The following is a 23349-nucleotide window of genomic DNA, read 5'->3' as shown; positions in this document are numbered from 1 at the left end:
CATTTTTAAGGATTGACAGGTCCTACTGATTGCACAGACCAGGATAACAAGCCGTGTCCCAAAACAATCATTCTCCTGACATGCTTCCCACTGGCACCTACCACCTTTCAGATCAGCAAAAAAAGAGCTTGGCTGCCTGCACAGGCATGTATGTACCCAGTCCTCCCTGACTAAATGGATTACACCGTTGTTGGCTGCACAGAGTGCCAAGAAGACTTCCAGCCAGTTCGCATTCATGGGGGTTATGAAAGAGTGCCACTCCTGAGTCCGACCCAAGTCCAGTTAAAATATGACAAAGGTCTGCAGATAAGGTGCCAGACTCCACTTCTGCCAGGATTTAGGTTTTTTTTCTGTTTTATTTTGGAAAAATGCAATGTGAGTATAAGAAAATAAGCAAGAAGGTTCAAAAACTGTCAACAAGTACAGAATTAAATGTGCTGTACACAGCAGCTTGCTGAGAGCAATTTAGGATGGAGGAGAGTGGGTAGAGCTAATGCTGAATTAAGAAGAAAAAGGATCTTAGGAAGGGACCAGTTGGAGGGATGTGAAACTCATGGAAAAGGAGGTCTGGGGATAGTGATACTTCTTCCATTTGTCCCTTTGAGATATGTTCTGGGATCTCGGTAACTCATCTCAGGTTCAGAAGAATGCAAGCCATCAGCTTACATGTGCCAATATCTAAGTAGATCTAAAGAGATGCAAATTTAAACTCAGTAGACCAGGAAGCAAAGGAGTGAATAAATGCAAATATATTAATTTGAATATCAGGTTAGGTATTTCCGGGCAGGGACTAGTTGGGTGGGGAAGGGAGACTGCGTGGGCTGAGAAAAGGCTGGAGAGCCTGGCTGGCCTAAGGACTAATCTAACAGGGAGGGTCTGGACTGACACATAACTGAGAGTGGGCACATTAGGAGCCATGCATTAGATTGGTACTGTCATATATGTAATTGCATCAGATAGCAAAAAATAGCACGGATTTTTTTTTGTTTATTTTATTTTATGCACTAATTGCCATCTGGGGCGTCAAGCAGTATCAAGCAGATCACTTTGCTTCTTTTGTTCTCTGTTTCTTTACCTGTAAGATGAGAATAATTTATTTCCTTTCAAAATGATTTGGAGATCTAGGATGAAGGGTTGAGTGATAAATGTATCTACTGCAATAGTGTCCCAGCTGCACATATACATGTTTCTTGAAATAGCCAAATTTGCCCTTTTTTTCTCTTACCAAAGCAAACAAAACCAAAATAACAAAACAAACACAAACAAACAAATGCTTCTTCCCCCCCCCCCCACCCCCCCCAAAAAAAAACCCAACAAATTCCCTCCTCAGGGAATTCAGCGAGGAGAAGATTCAGTTTCTTGTTGCTCAGTCTTGTTCCCTTCTGATATGACTGTGAGATAGACAGCTCTGAGAAGCAAGAAATCCAGAGCTAAGGTAAGGGCAGTACAACCTGAACTCCACGTTGTTTGATCAGTGATTCAGTTTTCCTGTAACATACATATGCATGACATCATGACTCCTGAAGCAGAACATCTCAGAGCTGCAGCACTTTAAGTGCTCTTAAAGGAAAACTTTCTTTTAAATATTCTTAAAGGAAAACCTGTGTCTAGGTGAGTGCTACTAAATGAGGAGTCCTGTACATGTCTGCAGTCAAACTCTGAGACCCATCTCCTTCAAACAGCCTCTAATGCGGTAATTCTTTGTGTTTTTTCACCATCAACTTCAGCACCTGAAGGGTCAGATTCAGACAGAAACTTTCATGTCACTGCCATTGAGATGACAGACCACTCTCCCTTTGGCCTTTGGCCAAAGGAGTTGTGAATATCACCACCGGTCTTAATTGAAATATGAGGCATCAGGACTTGTCTCCTGACTTGCATGCCTCTCTTCATTTTGCCCACACAGCTTCCAACTCCATGCCACCAGTGCAAGAGATTTGCTTGCAAATTAATGCCAAGAGCCACTGCAAGCTCCAGGTACAGCCTTAATTCCACACTGGGATGTACCTCAGGTGGGTATTTCCTAGTTTTAAGAGGTTTGAGCGTCATTTGAACTTGCTACAGAATTTGCCGCTGACCTGGAATGATATGAGGAACCCACAAGGCAAAATTTATATTAACCAGGCTCTTTCTTAGCAAATTTAGGTATTAATTTATTAATGGCTGGCATATTGTGTGTTTAAAATCCTTCTTCAAGGCCTTCTCTGAGAGCAGTGGTAGCTGAACTTTAATGCTGAAGATTGCCAGTAGTCACTAGCTCAAACTCTTGCCCAGTAAATAGGAAAAATTAAATAAAGCTGAGTGATGCACAATTAAAAGTTTTTGCAATAAAGGAATATAAATATATTTAAAAAACCAAGTCAAACTAAACAAAACCCTACCCCTCTCCAGTATTTTTACTGGAGAGGTAAAAAAAGGAGCAGGGAAGGGAAGAAGAGAAGGCAAAGGGAAAGGGAAAGGAGAAGAAAGGAAACATTTTGTGATGAACACCTCTTTTTAGCAGAGATGCTTTACTATATTTTCAAATGAAAATCAACCACAAATCCCAGACTTCAGCCACTGGGTTTTCATATGTATCCATACATATTAAAGGCATGTGTGTGTTTATGTGTGTATATATATCTTAATCTGTATATTTAGATATGGGCCAAATTTGTTTAAACGCTCTGCAAAGAACAAAACAATGGTCCACAAAGCAAAGAGTAAGTGGCTGGAACGTCAAGGACAACACATGCAGGCAGACAGAAACCTGGGGGTGGCCAAGAAGATGATGAGTCAGGATTACTCAAGAGGATAAGCTGTTGCCTTGATGCACCAGCAGTCTAACCCTGATCCATTTCTTGATAAGCTTTACAGGAAAAGAGAGTTTTGCAAAGGAATCCAAAGGAGGATAGAGAGATGGCTGAGAGATGTTTATGGGAAGCTCTTCCCACACATGAAGGTAGCCTGGGAGAAATGCAAAGTGAGTTAATATATGGACATTGAAAGCTGACACTATCTGATCAGACCTGCTTCTTCAAGCAAATGAGCAAAAATAGATAATAATACCTTAGATAATAAATAAACATGGGTGAGTTCCAGCAGTGTTTTTGAGCCCGAGGTCCTTACACCCATAACAGTTTTAACTGGAAAGATGTCACAAATCAAACTACAGAATAACTTGTTGCAAGTATGTCTAGGTGGGTATCTTGTGTTTAACGTGCAAGTTTGCAAGGATTTATGTAGTACTTTATCTAAATACTACACTTTTACTTTATGGAAATGTCTTGCTAATTGCTATGAACTTTTTTGATATACATCTTATAGATAACAATGCAGGTGTCTTTTATCACATCCAAAGGATCTTGTCAAGGAGACTTCCATTTGTATCCTTCCGTCCCTAGCTTGAAGCAGTGGTGTGGTGTTTGTAGTATGTTTTTTCCTTGAGACAGAGTGTGAGAATACGAGTTCATCATTCTTCAGTTCTTTGCTTCCCAGTGCCTGTAAGGGTACTTAAGCTGACTATGAGAATTCCAGCACAAAATCTGTTAGAATGTTTTGGCAGGGTTATATTCCTTGCTCCTTAACACGTCTCGTCTAATAAAGCAAGTCTGTCGTGAAAATTTTCTTCCATAATTAGGTGTGCTGGTTTGGAATGGCCATTTATCTGCAAGAGTCGGTATCTGTCCTACACTTAGAAGGTTCTTTGTCTGCCTCATCCATGACCAGTGGCAGGGAATCTTATCATCAACTTGAACTTTGAATCAGGCCCTGAAAGAGTACCTCTGGATTTACTGAGGCCCACAAATTTAGAAATACCTGGTTACTTATTTATTAAATAGGATTTTTCATTGTGTGTTGGCATGAAGCCAATTTTTAAAAACAAAATTATTTTTCGCCACTACCATGCGTATGTCATTGTATGAGCCAAGGTTTTGCCAGAGTTCCTACTCAGGGAAGATGAGGCCTTTCCTGATGGCTCCTACTGATGGTGCTGGAACCATCTGTGCCTGAGGAGCAAAGTCTGATGTTCTACAGGTAACACCAAGCACAAAAAGCCCTGCAATTCCTGAACAATTACAACTTATAACACACTGATGCTTGTTATGTGCTATTTAAATACCACACAGTCCTGCCTACAGAGAAACAACCAACCACTGAAGATCACGAGCACATAGAAAGATTCAAAATTAATTTATATGATCTTATGTTCAATGTGACTGCTTGCCATTTTCATTGCTTTATTCAATAAATTATACCTCCTCTCTTTAAACAAATACACATAAAATATTCCTAAATAGTCTAGAGACAATTATATATGGGACAATAATTAATTGGTGGCAGTTAACACTATTAATACACTTTTAAGAGCAGTAATTCTGGTCATTGTAAACCCAGTTAGATGTATCTCATTAAGTTCTCCTTATGATGACAACTCTAATAATGCTTAAGGTAGCTTTGGTGCTCTCAGACCATAGTAATCTATGGCTTGTGAGCATTAGTGTCCTTTCCTAATGGTTGGAACAAGGTGTCAGACACCTTGATTCATTCAGTAAAATGAAGTGCATCAAACTTTAATTGTGAGAGAGATTCTTAGATTCCTTCTACTGAATTCAGTGGGAGCAAAACTGATTGTGGTGAACAATGCAGAGAAGGTGGGAGAGAACTTCCTGGAAATAACTGGCAGTAATAAAGATAATAAAATGGGATCTTGAAGTACACCTAACTTCTCTGTTCTAAGTCTATTGCTATCCCATCCAGCATTGTCAGAGATTTGTGATGTCAAGTATTTCCCCTGAATCTCTTCTTCAATTACACTGGCAGAGAATAGCATGGTTCATATAACTTAGTCATGGTGAATTTACTTGATTTACTCAGATTTTGAGGTTATATATCTGAACAATAGAAAATGTTAAACAATCATTATCCAGTAGGCCCCAGTGGCTCATGTAAAGATTGAACAGGTGTGAAATAGGACAGAGCATGTTCTACACGATTGTAAGGAAAGGGATGTATGGGTTTTAAAAGATTACACATTTTCATTCACCATGGCAAAGAGAATGAATGACTATGGAGATTTAATCATTGTACTATTGACCAAATAAAACCAAAAATTGTTAAAAAGCAGCTTACAAGACATACTATCACACAGTTAAAAACAGTGCTAATGAAATTGCATCTTTTTTTGCAAGCAAAAAAGAATTTATTTTGCTTTTCTGTGTATTAACAACTTCATCAAATATTATGGAGATTTAAAACAAGACTGTGAAAGACTCAGGTAATGTTCCCAGGTAGCACTAGTACCAGTAATGGTCCTTTCCTCTATCAAGTGCTCTGGTTATCAACTGAATAGAGCATTTGTTTGAACCAACACTTTTAATATTCCAATTTACAGTGGTAAAAATCTATCAAAAGATTTGAAATGAGAATCATCAGCAGTGACCAAAAGGTACAGCTAAAAAAAGCAGAGAACTGTGTGCACCTTTGTGCCTGTGTACAACTAAGCTGCCTGTTTTTAAAGCAGAAGTCGGAAGGCACAGCAGTGGGGCAATATCCTGTGTGTTTAAGCCATGGGATCCCAGCTGCAGAAACTTGGCAATTCATGTGAGGAAGATGCTCATGGTGGTGGTGGTGGCATGGCTGCCTGTCACAGAATCCTTAGGGTTGGAAGGGACCTGTGGAGATCATCTGCTCCAAACCCCTTGCCAAGGCAGGGTGTCCTAGAGCAGGTGAGACAGGAACACATCCAGGGGGTGTTCAAATGTCTCCGGAGAGGGAGACTCCAGACCTCCCTGCACAGCCTGCTCCAGTGCTCTGCCACCCTCAAGGTAAAGAAGTGAAGTGAGGTTCATGAAGTGAAACTTCTTGTGTTTTAGTTTACGGCCATTGCTCCTCATCCTGTCATAGGGAACCACCAAAAGGAGTCTGGAATCACCCTCTTACCCCCTGCCTTTGAGATATTTATACATGCATTAATCGCCTCCATCTTCTCTTCTTTAGACTAAACATACTCAGCTCCGCAGCCTCTCCTATAAGAGTTGCTCCAGAATCCTGATAATCTTTGTGGCTTCCACTGGATCCTCTGCAGTAGCTCCTTGTCTTTCTTGCACTGAGGAGCCCAGAACTGGACACAGCACTGCAGATGTGGCCTCACCGGGGCGCACAGAGGAGGATCCCCTCCCTGGACCTGCTGGCCACACTCTGCTCCGGTAGGTCACGGAACCCTTCTGCCCAGGTAACCCCACGGCAGCCAGGATTTCTGCAGCTCGGCTACCGCGTCTGGAAGCGACCCTACGAAGGCGAGGAGCACCTTCGGGGCCCTTCCTCCAGGTGAGCCCTCAACACCCAAACTTCAGGGCAGGGGAAGCTCCGCGCCTCGCCTCAGCCCGTCGGCAGGCGGCAGGAGGAGCCCGAGCCCCAGCCGCGGTTTGGCGGAGGAGCGCGGGGGGCAGGTGAGCGGGCCGGGGCGTGCGACCGAGCCCGGGCGCTCTCCAGCCGAGGGCCAGCCCGGGCGGCTCCGGCCGTGAGTCAGAGCGCGACGAAGGGAGGCGCGGCCGCCCGACCGAGCGAGCAGCGAGCGAGCGAGAGCGGCTCCGGCGGGCGGAGGCGGGGGCAGCGTGTCCGGCCCAGACCCCTCCTCCCGCCTTCCTCCGCCCGCTCTCTCCTCCCTCCCTCCCTCCCTGCGCGGCTCTCCCGGGGACGCGGAGCGGCGCCGCCGGGCCCGGGGCCTGGACCGCACGGGTGCCGCCCTCTCCCACCGCCGCTCCCACCGCCCGGCCGCGGGCTGGATGTAGCCGGGCGCCCCGCGGGGGCTGCAGCAGCAAGATGGCGGGTAGGCATCGCCCCCCTCCCCCTTCCCGCACACGCCGCCTCCCCGGCGAGGCGCCAGCCCTCCCTCCTCTGCCCCCCCTCCTTCTCCTCTCCCCCGCCCCGGCTTCGGGAGCGCTGCCCGCCGCTGTTCGGGCTCGGAGCGCAGGGGCTGCGGGGCGGGTCGCGTCGGGGGGGCGCAGCCCGCGGGCGGGGCAGGGTCACGCGTGGCACCGAGGGTGTGCGGGCGCGTTGGCACATGGTGCGTGTGTGTGTGTGTCTCCCCCACCGCAGATCTGTCGCTGCTCCAGGAGGACCTGCAGGAGGAGATCGACGGATGTGAGTGGGGACGGGGGGGAGCGGCGGGGCGGCTTTCGGGCGAGGAAGTGGCTTCCGCGGGGGAGCGCCCAGGGTGCATTGTGGGAGGCGGCGGGAGGAGGAGGAGGAGGAGGAAGCCATGGCCATGCTCCGCGCTTCCCGGTGTCCATGACCCGGTCCCGGTCGCGCGTGGGGCTGCGCCGGGCGGTCCCGCGGGGTGCGTTGGGCGGCGGGCGGGGCGGGGGCGCCGTTAGCGGCCGCCCCGAGGGAGCGAGGGAGGGGGGGGGAAGGAAGGAGGGATGGAAGCCGGGGAGGCTGTGCCTGCGGGGCGGCGTCCCCTCATGGCCCGGGCACGGCAGGGCGCCGTCGGGGAGGAGCAGGAGGAGGTTAAGGCTGCCGCATCTGCAGTGGCATGTGGGTTGCTCGTTCCTTTTATATCTCTTTTTTTTTGTATAGCTTTTTTGTGTGCCCCATCTTCCCCCTCGCTCCACCCCTCCCCCTCAGGCTCTCTCTCCCTTGTGAAGGGTCTGGAGCACATGTCCTGTGAGGAGCGGCTGTGGGAGCTGGGGATGCTTAGCCTGGAGAAAAGAGGCTCAAGGAGGGACCTTCTTGCTCCTTACAGCTACCTGAAAGGAGGTTGTGGTCGGGTGGGGGTCGGTCTCTTCTGCCAGGCAGCCAGAGACAGGAGAGAGGACATGGCCTCAGGCTGGGCAGCAGGACGGATTTGTCCTCAGAAAGGGTGATTAGATACTGGAATTGGCTGCCCAGGAGGTGGTGGAGTCGCTGTCCCCGGAGGTGTTTAAGGAAGGTGGATGGGGCACTCAGTGGCATGGTCCAGTTGACAAGGTGATGTTCCATCACAGGCTGGTGGTGATGATCTCAGGAGTCTTTTCACGCCTAGTTGGCTCAGTGAGTCCTGACCCTGCCGGAGAGATCTGTGGAGAAGAGTTAATGTCAGGGTGCAAAGTAGCAGAATTTTGGCTCGGGTGGTGCAAAAATTACTAACTCTTAGCGTGGCAGACTGAGATGTTACTCAGGTGAGAAGGTGTCTGTTGATCTTGGAGGCAGAGGAGGATGAGTTTTGGGTAGAAAGTGACAATGGGGGTGGAGGCAGGCGCCTGCTGTGGGTATGCAGACCCCTGTTTGCTGCCTGAAGGTGTTTTGTCTGCTGTGCAGTCTGCAGGGCATCCCCTCACCGGGGCTGAAGTGGAGGAAAAGAACCTTGTGTTTTGTGGCTTACATTTTTAAAGGAGAGCTATTTAAACTTTTGAGCATTTAACTGATACATCTTCTTTTTCACTTTTGTCAGCTGACATTTAGAAGGCTCCTATTGTGCTTTGCCTTGCACAAAGAGGGAGTCTTTCCCTCTGGCTTTTTTTTTTTTTTTTTTTTTTTTAATTCAGCATGATAAGTCGCTGTTTGAAAACTGCTATTACAGAGGACTTTTTCTGAAGGGGCACACTTAAAAAAAAAAGCATTCTTAAGTTTTCATTTAGATTATGGTTTGAGTTGACTGTAGGATCGGAATTGAAATTATCTGTAGTCATTGGAGGAGTGACTGAAGCTGTGGGTTCCTGGTGCTGGTCTTAATGTTATGGTCTTCAAAAATGAAAAAAAATATTCTTGGAGATATGAGTCAGTCCAGATGAGAGCATCCTGAAGGCAGAAGCCATCGAAATATAAAGATTTGAAACCTCATTAAAAATTACTGAGGTTTTGATGGAAGTAGATAAAAGCAAATGTCTCAATACTTATATGCTTGGTATTTTAAGAGAAAAAAGCCAGGACTGTGTATGAATCAATATGGGTTGTCTGGATGTAGTTCAGTCTCACAGTGGCTTTCATAGTTCTAAATTGTCTGTGATTTGTTCTTGGGTGGTGTCTGAGCCAAAGAAAAATAATACAGATCAAGGAGACTGTATGTATCTAGTCAAAAATACTGTTTATTGGGCAGTATTATTTGAATTAGCTGTGTTTTATACATATACAACATGTTTTACACAATTTTGAAAGTATTTCCAATTGATTGGTTGCACCTGTGAAACAGACAGTTAAATAAGACAGAAAGTTGCAACTCCTGGCTGAACCCCACCCTACAGTATCTCTCTGTTGTAAATATTTCAAATGTTTTCAGCTCTTTCCAGTAGCAGAGTTAGACACTGGTTTAGAGGTGTATTACTGAAGCAGTAGAGTTGCAATAGTGATAAAACTGGAAGTTATGGCAGCTTTATGCCTGTGTGATTCTGCCAGCTGCATTATTGCTATTAAGTGTACTAAGCTATATTTAAGGACAAATAAGAGAGAAACACTTGCAGGCATACCTGTGGTCCTGGTCGTATAATTTAGGAGGAGGAATTAGATAAATGTAAAAGAGTATGATCGATTGACTGGCTATTTTGAAAAGTGAACTATATTTTCAGTAAAATTTTTGGGCTTTTAACTGATCTGATACCAAGCAATAGAAAGAAATGTGTGAGGGTGTGCTGGAGAAATCAGGAGTCTTTAAGACTAGATGCATGTGTCAAGTCTGGGTTGGACATCTGAAGTTGAGTCTTTGTGCATATGGCTTAGGACATTTCACTGCATTAGGTAGTCTTCTGTAGTTCATCAGTGAGCCTAGGTTTGAGTCTGAATCATAAAATCTGAATCATGTTATTGTTGTATAGTTTGTTTTGTTTTTTTCCCCTTTGGTAATGAGAATTTTGAGTGTGATTCAATGTTTCCTCCTAAAGAAGGAATCATTAAGGTGACTTAAGAGATACCTTTTGTTGCTCATGTTCTAAAGCATTAGGAGAAAGTCGTGGAGCTGAGCAAACAGCCATACACAGTTCCTGCTGAAAGTAATGAACCAAGCATCTGTGCATATTTTAGATAGGCAGAGTGAAGAACAGCTGTTTTATGATCTTTGTCTTTTAAGGTTTCTGGAGTTAAGTGTTTTACTGGAGAGTTGGAGTTTAATCAACAACTTGTACAACTGTACAATTTGTTCTTTTCCTCATTCATTATGCCAACTTGCTGGATGCTAATTAACCTGAAATATAGAACAGTAAAATATTATGGTTTTGGAGTACTGTTTTAATAGCTGCTTGTGAAACAAAGTTTACCTTTTCTCTGGAGAAAACTTGATAAATATTTAGGTTAATGAAACATTCCTAGATTTCAACAGAGAGCAGTAAATCTGTTGGAGTAGTGGAGACCTTCAGAATTTATACTGTGAAAGGCATTTATTTAAAAAATAACCTTCCTTTTGTTGATTTGTTTAAGAGGTCAGAGATTAAACAAGAGCTTTTATAAGAAAGGCTTTCAGAGAGTGGTTGATAAACCAGCTGGACTGACTCTTAAATAATTAATTTCAGCTTTGGTTTGCATTTCTATTTTGAAAGATTCATATTATTTTTCTTCTCTTGGTTGCTTGGTAACCACTGGAAAGCTCTGATTATTTTTTTTTTTTTTCCTGAGGTGAATGCATACTTTACACCTGGTACATGAAACAGATGATTGCTTTAAGTAGTTACATAGCCTTCAAATGGCATTTCAGTATTTTCATTTTAGCTGATATTTCACTTTTGTAGGTATAGCTCCTGATTTCAAAGGCTGTGATAATAATTGAAGAAATTCTGGTTCTTCCAGAATTCTTTAGCCAGTGGCTCTTCCTTATTTGCTTGTTTAAAGTAAAAGGATAAGTAACTCAAAACCAAGACAGTGAGTGTACCCTGGGTGAATGTACTGAAGGCTATAAAAGAAAAATTAATTCCCAGATGTGAGTTCTTATCGTGAAAGACAACTTAATTGACTCTAACGCCCCCCAAATAAGGAACATAAAATTGCATTTCATTTATGTGAAGATAAACCTAAGAGGAATCCTTGTGTGAAATTATCCATTAGAGAAAAAAAAAGCCAAGGGCACCTCACTCTTAACAACTGTAGGGTGAAAATTTAAAAATTCAAAGTGGAAGCTTGAAGAAGAATCTCCATGCCACTGCTTGGATTGCTGGCTTCCTTGTTCTTCTGTCTAAAATCTTGTACAGTATATAAGAAGTCAGGAAAATCTGGCGTTTTTTCAGATCTTTTGTTTTGTGCATACAAAATCAAAATAGAATAGTATAACTGTCTAAGATAAGTATAGAACCAAAAAGAAGATAGGCAGCAAAAATGGTTGAAAAGCAAACATGGGCTTGTGGAAAATAAAGTGTTCTTTATGACTCTTGCCAGACAGTGTTCCCCCCTCCCCTGGCTGTTTCTGAAGGCTGAACTGATCAGTGCAGATAGATGAAATGAAACGTACCATGATGCTGACGTCTTTCAGTCTGACCACTGATGTGTGCAGGATGTGTGCTCTAAAAAATAGAGCCATCTGCAATTAGAATTCATCTTTGGAAAGGGGATAGCTTTATTCAACTCGTTATTTTAATTGTGATTTGAATCAGGAGAGAAAACTTTTGATCTCATATCTGGTTTTAATATTGTTTTACTTTTTTTTTTTTGGGAAAAAGTCTTTGTTAGAGATAGCTGACAGCTGCATTTGCATGCAACAGCAGGACTTCTGATAGCTGCAAGTATACATGCATACTTTGGTGGTTATGTAGCTTACTCAGATTTTGAAACTTTACCTTTTGCCATGCTGACAATAGTGAATTTCCTTTTCCTGTACATTAGTGTCCAGATGTTTTAACTAAAAATGCAGAAAATAGACTTTCAATATCCACACATCCTTTAGACAGTTTTAGTTTAGAACTGTTGAATGAGTTCTTATATATACATATATACATATACATATATACATATATACACACACCTATGTGTAAACTTGTTTTCTTTAACACAAGTGTTTCATGGTATGATCGATTTAAAATTCAACAATAAGGTAGTTTTTACAATTGGCGAATCTAATGTTACGGTTTGAGTTTTACTAGTGGATGAAACAGTTTTAAAAACTAAAAACAGAGTAGTGATGATCCAACATATCTCTATTTTTATTACTAAGTTCTTTTCCATTGATTAGAGAGGGAGGACAGGTCTAGCCACTCCTCCCAGCAGGCTTCTCAGTGAGTGAAACACTTATTTGGCTGAGCTGAAGAAAATTCTCTTTGTGCATCTGCAGATGTCAAAAGCTGTTTTATCAACGTTCTTTTTCCAGGTAATGAGCAAATCATCTGGCATTAGCAGTGAGCTTGTGTTGGTTGAATGCTTTTAATTAAATTATTCTGTTAGACTTTGAGTAGGGCACAAGTCTTTTTCCAAATGGAAGCTAATTTAAATTTATTTTTAGCCTTTTTAAATGATCATTTAAATAAAAAAAAGTTTTTGGGTTTTGTTTTGTTTTGTTTTGTTTCTGTAAAATCAGTCTGTATTTCCCTGTGGTGTCTAATCACAGTCACAGCTTGATGCTGTGTTGTAGTTTTTATTCTCTGCCAGTGAATTATGCTGGCTTAACATGTGTTCAGTATGTTAAAATTCACCTTCCCTTTCTCACAGCTGTACATAGTAATATCAGAAGCTTTTGCACTGTAGTTTCTTTGTTCCTTCATCACAGAATAAGAATTAACAGATTTCGTTATGGTGGTAGTTGTTTTGTATAAGGCTGCACATTGTCATTTCTTAGACTTAATTCCAGCTTGGGGTATAGCTAAATTTCCAACGTGATGTTCAAATGCCTTGTTGCAGTACTGACCTTTTGGTCCCATCAGTGTCTGAGCTCTGGTGAAAGAGTGCTGAGATAGTTTGAGTTACTGGGTTGGCATTTTAGCATTGCAAAAGGAGTATTAACAGAAATTAATGGCAGACTTTCTGTAGTGATTGGAATCAGTTCTCTGGTGTGACAGATTCTACTCCTTTGGGAATCCGATAACCATTCCTTAATGCTAATGAAGCACATGAGTTAAGTCTGTTGTTTTCCCTGGAGATCAGGGTTTAATTCTCCCAACACTTCAGTTCATTTCTTTGTCTTTTAATGTGGTGATTGACCCTCACAGAAACTGGGAGACTCAGGTGGATGGCTGTGTCCCCATGGAATTCTGGTGTTAGTGGTCTCAGGTGGGTAATGCTTAGTCTCTCTTTCTCCAGCAGCCTCTTAGGATCCTAGAGAAAAGAAAATGATGTGAGGAAAGGATTGTGCTTGATTTGATGTAGGCTAATGAACCTTCCTCATGCAGCTGCACATTTTTTCTCCATTACAAGGAGAGGATTGAAGAAGAAGTAATTTTCTAGGCTTTCAGCTTTCTGAGGCCACTAGCAGCACTTCTGAAAAGCACTGGGAATGTGCCTTTCACCAGCCACCTTTTATTATCCAATCTCTGGCAGGGATCCTCAATTTTTTTATTTTTTTTCCTTGTCTCATGATTTACCTTCTAGGGCTTTGGGTATTCTCCTCCTTCTCCCTTTCGCTCCCACTTGCAGCTAAAAACAGGGGGAGTGAAAGAGTCATCACGAAGGAGCTGGAAATGTTCAAAATTCTAGGCTCAAGATAATGAAACCTTGGTGCTTGCAGTCATTTCTGGCCGCTGACCTATTGTGGAGGTGGAAGACTGCAGTGTGTTGAAGATAAAATGCTTTTCTTTCCTGTGCGTCCCTCTTCTGCTAAGACTTTCCCTCTGTGTGGGCAGGAAGTTTTCATGGCAAGAGTTATAACATGGGCAGAATTGGATGAAAGGACAGCTTCTGCTTTGAGAGCTGGAGGAACAGTTATCTCTTTGGAAGAGTGAGGCAGGGACAGCTGCCCCGAAAGGTTCCCAGAATATCAGGGCTCCTCTGTCTGCTTTAGAAGGTACAGTATAAGAGAAACCAATGTGGCTGTTCTTTGGTTTGAGAGGGATGCTGCAGTTCTTTCTCGCAGTAGGGTGTTAAAACCCTGCTGGATGGTTGAAAGTGTCAGAGTATGTTTGTGAAGGGTGTTTGTTTGCAACAGCGGAACAAGTGTGCTGACAGTTAAGACCACTGGTTTGGTGGGTTTTTCTTACTGCTTTTATGGTAAAGAAAATAGAGAGGCAGATAGTACCGTAAATATGTGTTGCTCTCTGTACAGTTTCTGGACAACTAAATAGATTAATTTATAAAATGGACATGGTATATGAATGATATTGCAGACCGTTAAAAGCATTTTTCTCTGATAAACTAATCTGCTTAGGGAATTTTTTTTTGTGGTGTTGCCATAGTGCCTGAACTGTTCCCAAATATTAGAATAGGGGAGAGATTACCTTTTCCTTCCTCTCTAGCCTACAGGAGGAATAGGTTGATTAGTCTGTAGGGCTGCTTGCTTGTGCAAATAATGTAAACATTAAATTGCATTGAAATGAACACCCATGGCTGTTCTTACTTTTTTCTAAGAGTGAGTCCACTGCATTCTGTACTGCTCAACCTTCTCCCATAGACCAGTTTTATACTTTATACTGAGCACAGACAGGAAGAGTGTGGAGAGTTGCAGCAAGAATTTATCTGTATGCCCAGAAAACACAGAGGTTTATCCCACCAAGAGTTTTGAAAGCTGTCAAGCAGCATTTCAAGAACATTATCTGGGATTTAGGCGGAGAGAAGAAAAATGCAGTTAGGAAGTTAAAAGGGATTTATGTTGCAAAGACATGTTTTATAACTTATGGGTGTACTAGTTGTAGAGCGTGCCTTCTCTGCAGTGTTTAGCCTAAGTAAGTGTATTTTAGTTACTGAGATGATGCTGTTGAAGTCACTACACAGTGGAGCAACACTTGGTAGCTGATATATCATAATTCATGGTGTCACATCAAGCATTGCAAAGCTTGCACAAGTCTTTTGAGTGTTTGAGTTTCAGCTGCTTGCTTCATATCTCTCTTCCTTCTAGTCAGTCCAATGTTAAGGCACATACAGTATGACCTTGGTGTTTTTGTCTGTACCTAGTCTTGTAGCAGAATTTGAGCATTGCCCCGAGCACAGTGAATGCACATATCCTGTTGTGGTAGGACCATGTGGTAGGTTGGTTGAAGATGGAAGTAGGATTTTCCTCCCAGTTCTACAAAATTCTTAGTCAGTCATGAGGTCAATTAAAAATCCCATGAGCAGCAGTGCTCTGCAGAGAGAAAAGGGATACCTTTCCTTGACATTAATGACCTTGTAGAAGAGAAAAAGTACCTTAGAGGAACTTCCTACTTGCAGTAGCTGGCTTTTGCTTCACTCCAGCCTCATTCCACAATTCTTAAGTGCATGCAGTTGTTTGGAAGGGTTAGAAGACAAGGACTTAAATAGCAGGGAGCTTGAGTGCTTTGGTGATGGGTGTCACATGCTCCCTACAGGAAATAGGCAGGCAGGATATAAACTGTTGTTTTAACTGGTAGCTTGGATGTCCTTCTCTTTGTTTCAGTTTCCTCTGGAGCAGCGTTTGTTGCCAGTCAGACTGTTAACCGGTAGAAGGTACATTCATCTGTTGTGCAAGTAAATGACTAGTGAGCAATATGAGATAGAACTATTCCTTTTTTTTAAGAGCAAATCAGGATTTTCAATGCTGCTTGTGTATGCTGTGAGAAACAAGCCTGTGTATAGCTGTACCTCTTCTCATTGATTAAAGAATTTTGTACTGCCCCTTGTTTCCTCTGATGCTTGATGAGAAATGTGACTTGTGTGGCAGCTTGATAGCTATCTTTATATGAAGGTCTTTGCTAAATGAAAATATTCTCATAGACTGTTATATTTAGACTACTGGGTCTTTGAAATTTGCCGTGCCAAACTTGCATCAGTTCTGTGTGTAAACAGATGCTGATTTTTTGATTCCTGTGTCTTTCATCTGCTAAGTGTTCACTTCCCCTAGCCCTCCAAACCTGTACTGGAGCTTTATTTTAAAGGATTTGCTGTGTCTCTGCTTCCAGCTGTTAGCAACCTCTGCTGTCACAGTGCTACTTAGGGACTAATGTGGTAATTACATCAGAGCTGTATTGCATTTCCACCTTTCTTATCTTCTTCCTGCCTCTCTACTCCACCCCCAAACCCAGTCCCACCAAACCTGGAGTTCAGACAGGAAAGTCTGTGCATACAGGTGTGGTAACTTGGCATTCATAAGAGGCTCAAGTCCAATAGTGCTCCATGGTTTGAAGGGAAAATTTAGGGGAGGAACACAGAAGGGTGGTTCTTGTTTCTGCTAATATGGTATGTGGGCTGGATTCTAGGATTATCACTTGCAGTGATGACTTTTGCTTAGTAGAGTCTCATACTTTGTTGCATCTCAGTTGCATTTCCAGTCTTCGGCTACAGCAGGAGGAAAAGGAAGAAAGTAGTTCTTAAGTGTCCCATGGAAAAAACACCTCCTACTTTCTGATGGTGGGTTTTGTGATTTCCAGTGAGTGATGCCTGGATTGGGCAGGCAGGGTGGTAGGATTCAGCATGACAAGAACATTATGTGAAATTTTTGTGATTGCCATTGCAATAGCTGTTGGTTAATGTTACTGAAGCAGTGCAGTAAATATGTCGTAGCAAATGATTCTGAAATAGTGTCACGGATGCTTTGGTCTGTGTTGTCACCACAGAACCAGAGCTGGGCAGAGTAGGAAAGGGTAAAGAGTAGTGAGTTCAGCTGTGAACAAATACAGATGTTTAAGCATTAGTAGTGCTCATGCTGCGGTGAATTTCTCTTTGCAGCACATCAGATGCAAAGTGATGTTTTTGCAGAAAGTTATATAGAAATGAATGTGTTTACAATATTGAAGGGCTGAGATTACTACTTGTATTCTGCAGAAGTCTGAATCTAAGGTGAATTTATTCTTTTGTAGCATGGAGGGCAGTAATTTAGAACAAAACCTGCTGCTCTTATTTTGTGGTCATGATAGCAAATGTCTGCGCTCATAAGATTACAATTCTTGCTTTACAGTTAAGCAGAAAAATTACTTGCCTGAACAGCAGAACAGAACTCAGTTTTTTCTATGTGTTAGTGCTGTATTATCCTGAATATCCATATGATAACAATTGATGTAGAGTGTGATAAGTAGCTTATACTAAAATTGGATGAAATTAGTCAATTTTAGCAGATATATCTGCCATATAGATTTTGCATTATATCTTTGAAAGAGAACTCTTTGGGGATACAGAAGATAAAATGAGAGCGCTGTTAATATTAGCTAGAAATCTTGAATCCTTAAAGCTGTCTATTGTTCAGCTTTCAGAATTGAAAATTGCTTATTTTTTTAAAATACATTTTTTGTCACTGAGTTTCTATACCAAAACGAAGAAGAATATGTTTCTGCTATGGAGCTCACACCAAATACAGAACAACAAAAAGAATACATACTTGTTATTGAACAGTGTATGGTAGAGAATTGTTCCTGCACTATTAAAAAAGAAAAAAATAGTTGTTATTCTTTTTCAAATGTGATTTTGTGCACCTCTCTGTAAAAGATTCAGTATGAGAGGCCTGGGTGAAAGATACTGTGAAGATGAGATATGTAGTAGAAAAACCAGCTCCTTTGAAAATTGACCTAGAGGCTGTGGTTTTACAGGGGACTGAGTTTTAAATTGACCTCTGTTTTGTTGTTGTATGCTCAGCCAAGCTTGGCAGTGGTTGACTAAACACCTCCAAACATGGTCTGCCTCAGCAAGATTGCAGTATAATTCATGTTAGTTAATAATTGTGTCAAGTTATTGTTGAATCCTTGCCATAAAACAGAGGAGAGCTTAAAGGAAACAGGAGAGCTTACAGCAGGGAATGTGAATATATATTTTCACACAGTACAGTATTGACCAGATGCAAGATAGGCAAGCTTGAAGAACTTCTAAAAACCACTCAAAAATGATTTGACAGGAAAATAAAGGTACACAGAGAAATTACTTGGCTTCTGTAATATAACAGATTAATGACAGTCAGACATGGAAGCAAAAGATAGTGCCTGTCCTGTTGTGTGATGCTTCCTTCTGTTTTGACATCATTGTGCATTTGCTGATTCTCCTCCTGGTACCACTAGTGACTTTAAACTCCTGGGGTAGTGTGTTCTTATGGACACTCCTGTTTTCTTTGGTCCTACTTTTGCTTGCTGGTGTGAACATGTAAGACCAGATTAGAAGGTAGTTAAGGCTGTGCACTTGCATTAGTTTTCAGTGGTGTCTGGTAGCTTACATGCTTTCTGTAGATTTGGTCCATACTTGTTTGAAAAAGTTGAGAAAAACAAGAAAATTGACCCATATTTTTTCTACAGTACATAAGTAATATGTGGTCCTGTTGTCTGGTCTACCTTCTGAAGTGGGACGAAATTTGTGTGTTTTGCATTTGAATTAGCAAAAATTTATACTGGGTTTGACTGGCATGGAGTTAAATTTCTCCATTATACCTTGTATGTGACAGTGTTTTGGATTTGTGCTGAAACTAGTATTGGTAAATCACTGATGTGCTACTGTTGAAGACAGGACTTAAACATCGTCATGGCCTTTTCTATTCCTCATGGTGCCCTCCCAGTGAATAGGTTGGAAATCTGCAAAGTATCCCCATATCAGCTACTATGGAGAACTTCAGCTATGTCCCAGCCAGTACACTTGTGTTGTTTAAGGGCGTGTTTTGCATTTGTAAAGTTCACAGAAGGTTCTGTGATACTTAGTCAAGTGCTCAAAGTTGGATGGAAAGCAGAGTAGGGCTGAAGAGGCAATACAATATTCAGTTAACAGTCTTTTTGGTAGCTGTTTTGGTATAATGTGAAGGGAACAGCAAAGTGACTTGGTTTATTGAATAATGCCAAGTGTGTCCTTTATGCAGTTTAGATGGGGAGTGGTTAGATGTTGGTGATTTGTGTTTGTGGCAAGTTGAAGACACACATCCACTTGAGGGGCTTTGTTGGAATGGGAGTTCTTTGTTAGAATGGACTGTATCTTTTGATTTGGATAGGTGTCATGAAAGTGAAAATGAATATATAACTAACAACACTTTACTAGAACTATGAACTGTTCATGTGCTGATTGATTTATTTTTACCACCCTTTTCTTCCTTGTATTATAGTTGTGTTAATCAAGGTGCTGTAACTATGAGCTGAGATGCTGGAATTATTTGAGTAATGAATGTTGTTTGGTGTCTGGGGCACATTAAGCTCAATGTAGTGCTAAGCCTGATTTTACAATTCATAAAATCAGTAGAGCCAAATCCACACAACTCTCTGTTTGAACTAGTAGGAGGCATCAAACAGATAAGTTGTAAGCAGATGCTCATATTTTTATCGTTGGTATTTACATCTGATATAGAGTGGATTTAGCAGGAGGGTTGACTTAACTGGTTTAATGAGGCAAAAATTGTAGAAAAATAAATGTAGAGGGTATGAGGAGGAACATAGAACAAAGCTGAGGTTGAGAAGAAAGAAATGGAGTGAGTAAAATTGGTGGTGCATGTAATGGTCAGCATTTTTTTGTATTCATGAGTTTGATAGTTAAATAATTTTTGTCAGCAGTATAGTTATTTTTATGTTGGTATTTTAACGTAGTTTCTTCAGTTTATGTTTTTAAATTTACAGTATGATCAAAACACTGAAAAAGACAAATAGGACCCTGTCACAGAATTAATTTTGCTGTTGAGTTTGGGAGAGGAGGCTGAGGGGTGACTTTATCACTTTCTGTAGATTCCTGAGAATGGGAAGTGGAGAGGGAAGTGGTGTAACTTTTGGTCAGCCATGAGTTGGTTGGGCATTTGGACTGGATGATAGCTGAAGATAATTTCAGCTGAAATAGTCTAGGTGTGAGGTGGCAGAACTAAAAACACAGAAAAATCCTTGGTTTCAGTTGACTGATGGGTTGAATTAAAGGCCTAGGAGCCTGTGAAAGAAAGGGTGTAGCCTGTTAGTTGTTAACTTAACCTGGCATAAAGTCCTAACTTGCATTAGGAGTTCATTTTTACTCGCCTCTCACTTCCTGTGAAAATAAAACTGATTCTTGCAAAAAGCCCAAACTAAACAACAAAAATTAAACCCAAACAAACCCACAAACCCAAGCCAAACACAAGTTCAAACAGTTATGCAAACCTGGAGTTGCTAAACACTTTCCCTTTGTGTTGCAATAGCTTTTTGCAGCTGATCTTTATTTTCAACCTTCCCTTCTTTCCTCTGCAGTTTGTTATTCTATCCTCTACCTTAGACATACCTAACACCACTAATTCCTCTTCTCAGATTGCTCTTCCATTTCCTTTGGCTCCTAGTACACATTCTTTCTTTCTCCCAACTCAGATTGTTCTTACACACTTGCTCTTTCCCATCACATTTCATTTGATTTCTGGCAAGAATTTCATGTCCTATCAGCAACTGCAAAATCTGGTGCCTTGTGCAAGGTTGGGACCGGTTGATGTCCATGGATTTTCTGTGTAGAAAATGGGAAAATTACTTTGTTGGTGAAAGGGTGCCATTAACTTAGTTTATGTCTAAAAATATAACTCTCCCAGAGCTCAGTCTTTGTCTTTTGACATTTGAGGTACAGTAAGGAAGATGTTAATGCATCTGCTGTTTATGTATTCTGAATGTTGAAAATAATGACACACTATTTGGCAAGCAATTTATATAGCACAGCATAATTGTATGCAAAGTAAGAGGACAATAATATTTTTTCTTCCTTTAGTAGAGTTCATGTAAAAAAGGTAATTGTTTGACTTGTAGACCTGTCTTCTGATCTTCTCTATTTGCAAGTTATGAAAAGGTGTTTCAGAGAGATTTGGCTAGACTGAAGAGTAGGGGTAGTCTACTGTAGTGTTGTGTTTTCAGGACTAATGGAAGTGGCTTTTCAAAGAGGTGATCTTATTTGCAGCCAGAATTGTGTCTTTGCTATGGGATTGAGTTTTAGAGCAGTTTTGAGGGCATATGAAAACTGAAAAAGTGGTAATTCAAATCCTAATTCTTAAACAGCTCTGCAGAACAGGATTGGACTTCTATCCACTAATTTGGTTCTATGTTGATAGAGCGGTCAGTATGTGAAGTTCCCTGATGATTTGCTGGTTAATAATTATGCAGTAGATGAATTGTGCCCATTTTATTTGGTAGTCAGATCTAGCAACACAGTGATTTTTATTTTTTTTTATATGCTTAATTTATATTTTTCTGTTTTAGAACAAAGTCTTTTTGGTCTGTTAGATCATGTTGTATAAACTCTGGGCTACCTGCAGCTATGATTTGAGTACATGTCTTTAAAAAATTGACTTTACAATTAGATAAAAGTCATTTGCTTGAGAAAAACATAAGGTAAAAAAATACTCAGGAAGTTTAGTGATGAATCTTACTTTGGGAACTTAGAGAAAGTGACTCAAAATCCACTTATACATCATCAGTCACACTTGTATAGAAAGGACTTTATGGGGGCTGGGGAAGCTGGTGGGAACAATGTGATGCAGTTACTAAGTATATTGTTAAATGGGACCTTGCCTAGATCTGTATTTCAGACCAACAACAGACATCATTTTAGTGTCAAACTACTGTGATTATAAGGAATATTTCTGATGTCTCTGATAGTTGGTGTGGATGACTACAGCTCAGAGTCTGATGTGATTATTATACCTTCAGCCCTGGACTTTGTCTCACAAGATGAAATGTTGACGCCTTTGGGAAGATTGGACAAGTACGCAGCAAGTGAGAACATATTTAACAGGTATGCTTTTTAAATGTCCTGTCTGGCTAAATGGTATGCAAACTATTCATCTGATTCAAATCTGACTGAAGTTAATTTGCATGGAATACAAATAATTTCAAAAAACACCTTTACGAAACTCTTCAGTTTCCACCCCTCCTTCTGTTTGCTCATGCACCTCCTACTTAGAGCAAACTATTAATGATAACAGAAATACATAAGTTCACCTTTTAAGTGACTGTAGTACAGGACTTCTTGAACTTCTTCATTAATTGGAGCACATTGTTTAGGTTTTTGTGCAGATGCTAAAATTCCTGTTGGCACAGGACTGTAAGGTCCATCCATAACTGTGTGACAGCAATTTTAAGAAAATACTTCATGAAAGGTCAGGAGAGCATAATGAATAGCCAAGAGATTGCCAAGAGGAACCCAAGAACTTTATTACAGAATCAGTCTCCTCTGTAGTTTACAGTTTGAGTATCGCTACTTCTTGTTATTGAAAGTGAACTTGCCCAGTTAACACCGTGTTCTGCATTTTCCCCTTTTTATTTCTGCAATGCCACTGTGATGGTTGTTTCATTTAAAAGCACAGGTATTGTAGCATACCTCAGACAGACACACATCCCATCCCATCCCCTTGCACTCAGACACTCTGCACTCAGATGGAGAAATTCAAACCCATGGTTTATTTTAATTGGAAATGTAAACAGTAACAGGATCACAGAAATGTATGAAATCTGTAAACATTGAGATTTTTCTGGTATTTTATTTGAACAGGGTTTAGTTTGGGCTTCAAGTAAGCTTTTAATGAAGTGTGTTTGCTTTAATGTTAAATTCTTAATACAGTAATATGCAGAAGCAATGTCTGTGATCAGCCACCCAATAGGATAGCCTCTGTTTTGTTGTTCGTGGCCTGGGTTTGTAAAGGATTTAGCCCTGTTCTTGATTTTAGTCACGTGAACTGTACTTAAAATTCCACACTACATGTGTGAACATACCATTGAATCGAAGCTGAAAATTGCAGAATGGTTTCTCTTGTTGTAACCTGCATAGACCTGTATGCACAGATGAGTACTAAAATACACTTCATTTTCAGATTCTGATTTTTTCCTAAAATCCAAAGTTTGTTGTATTTTACAATTTAATATTTTTTAACTTTTTGCATGTTTTGGCTTTTCATGGGGAAGGAGGGAAGAGGAGCCTTCTGGGGGGGCTCCAGGTGACAATTATGTAATAAAAGCCAGTAGGGAGGAGAACAAACTGAGAAACTCAAGTTGTGTTTCTTGAATTTTAATCAAGAATGCTGGTCCTAATATTTTACTTGCCCACCTAAGAAAAAACTGTGTCTGATTTCTCAGTATGGATTGCACTGGATATCAGGCATGCATAAACTTGGAATCTTTGTAATTGCTCTGTCCAGCTTTATGCATTCTGTGCTTTCCTGCAGGGGAAGGTGGTTGGAGTAATTGTAGTTTTTCCTCATTTTTTTTCCCCCCCTGTGTTTGCTTGTTTGGAATATTTTTGCTGGTACAAACATGCTTAATCCTAGCTCTCTGCATAGGCCTATTTTGTTATGTAGCATAAGAAAATACAGGAAATAGCAAATGATAATTTTTAGTGGTGTAACTGTGAGTAACATTTAGATCACAATAAATGATAGTGACTACTGCAGTCAATATATGATGATTCAGCATTAGTCAGTCTCAGAATATAGGAGGG

At 41.1% G+C, this 23349-nt stretch overlaps 1 protein-coding gene across 10 annotated transcripts in view; it reads left to right on the top strand.

Moving 5' to 3' along the window:
* The first annotated feature begins 6459 nt into the window (after positions 1–6459).
* PPP4R1 (protein phosphatase 4 regulatory subunit 1) overlaps positions 6460–23349 on the top strand; it is a 64522-nt gene continuing 47632 nt past the window's right edge. The window contains exons 1-3 of one of the 10 annotated variants that reach the window (XM_056483337.1): positions 6460–6811; positions 7081–7125; positions 21516–21651. In XM_056483337.1, coding sequence (XP_056339312.1) covers positions 6805–6811; positions 7081–7125; positions 21516–21651 — 188 coding nt within the window. In that variant the 5' untranslated portion in view covers positions 6460–6804. The other 9 variants (XM_056483334.1, XM_056483336.1, XM_056483333.1 and 6 more) reach the window with 9 other exon arrangements.

Source organism: Oenanthe melanoleuca, chromosome 2 (assembly GCF_029582105.1).
Source record: "Oenanthe melanoleuca isolate GR-GAL-2019-014 chromosome 2, OMel1.0, whole genome shotgun sequence".
NCBI lineage: Eukaryota > Metazoa > Chordata > Aves > Passeriformes > Muscicapidae > Oenanthe > Oenanthe melanoleuca.
The sequence above is the reverse complement of the archived record's forward strand: the minus strand, read 5'-3'. Positions and strand labels throughout refer to the sequence as shown.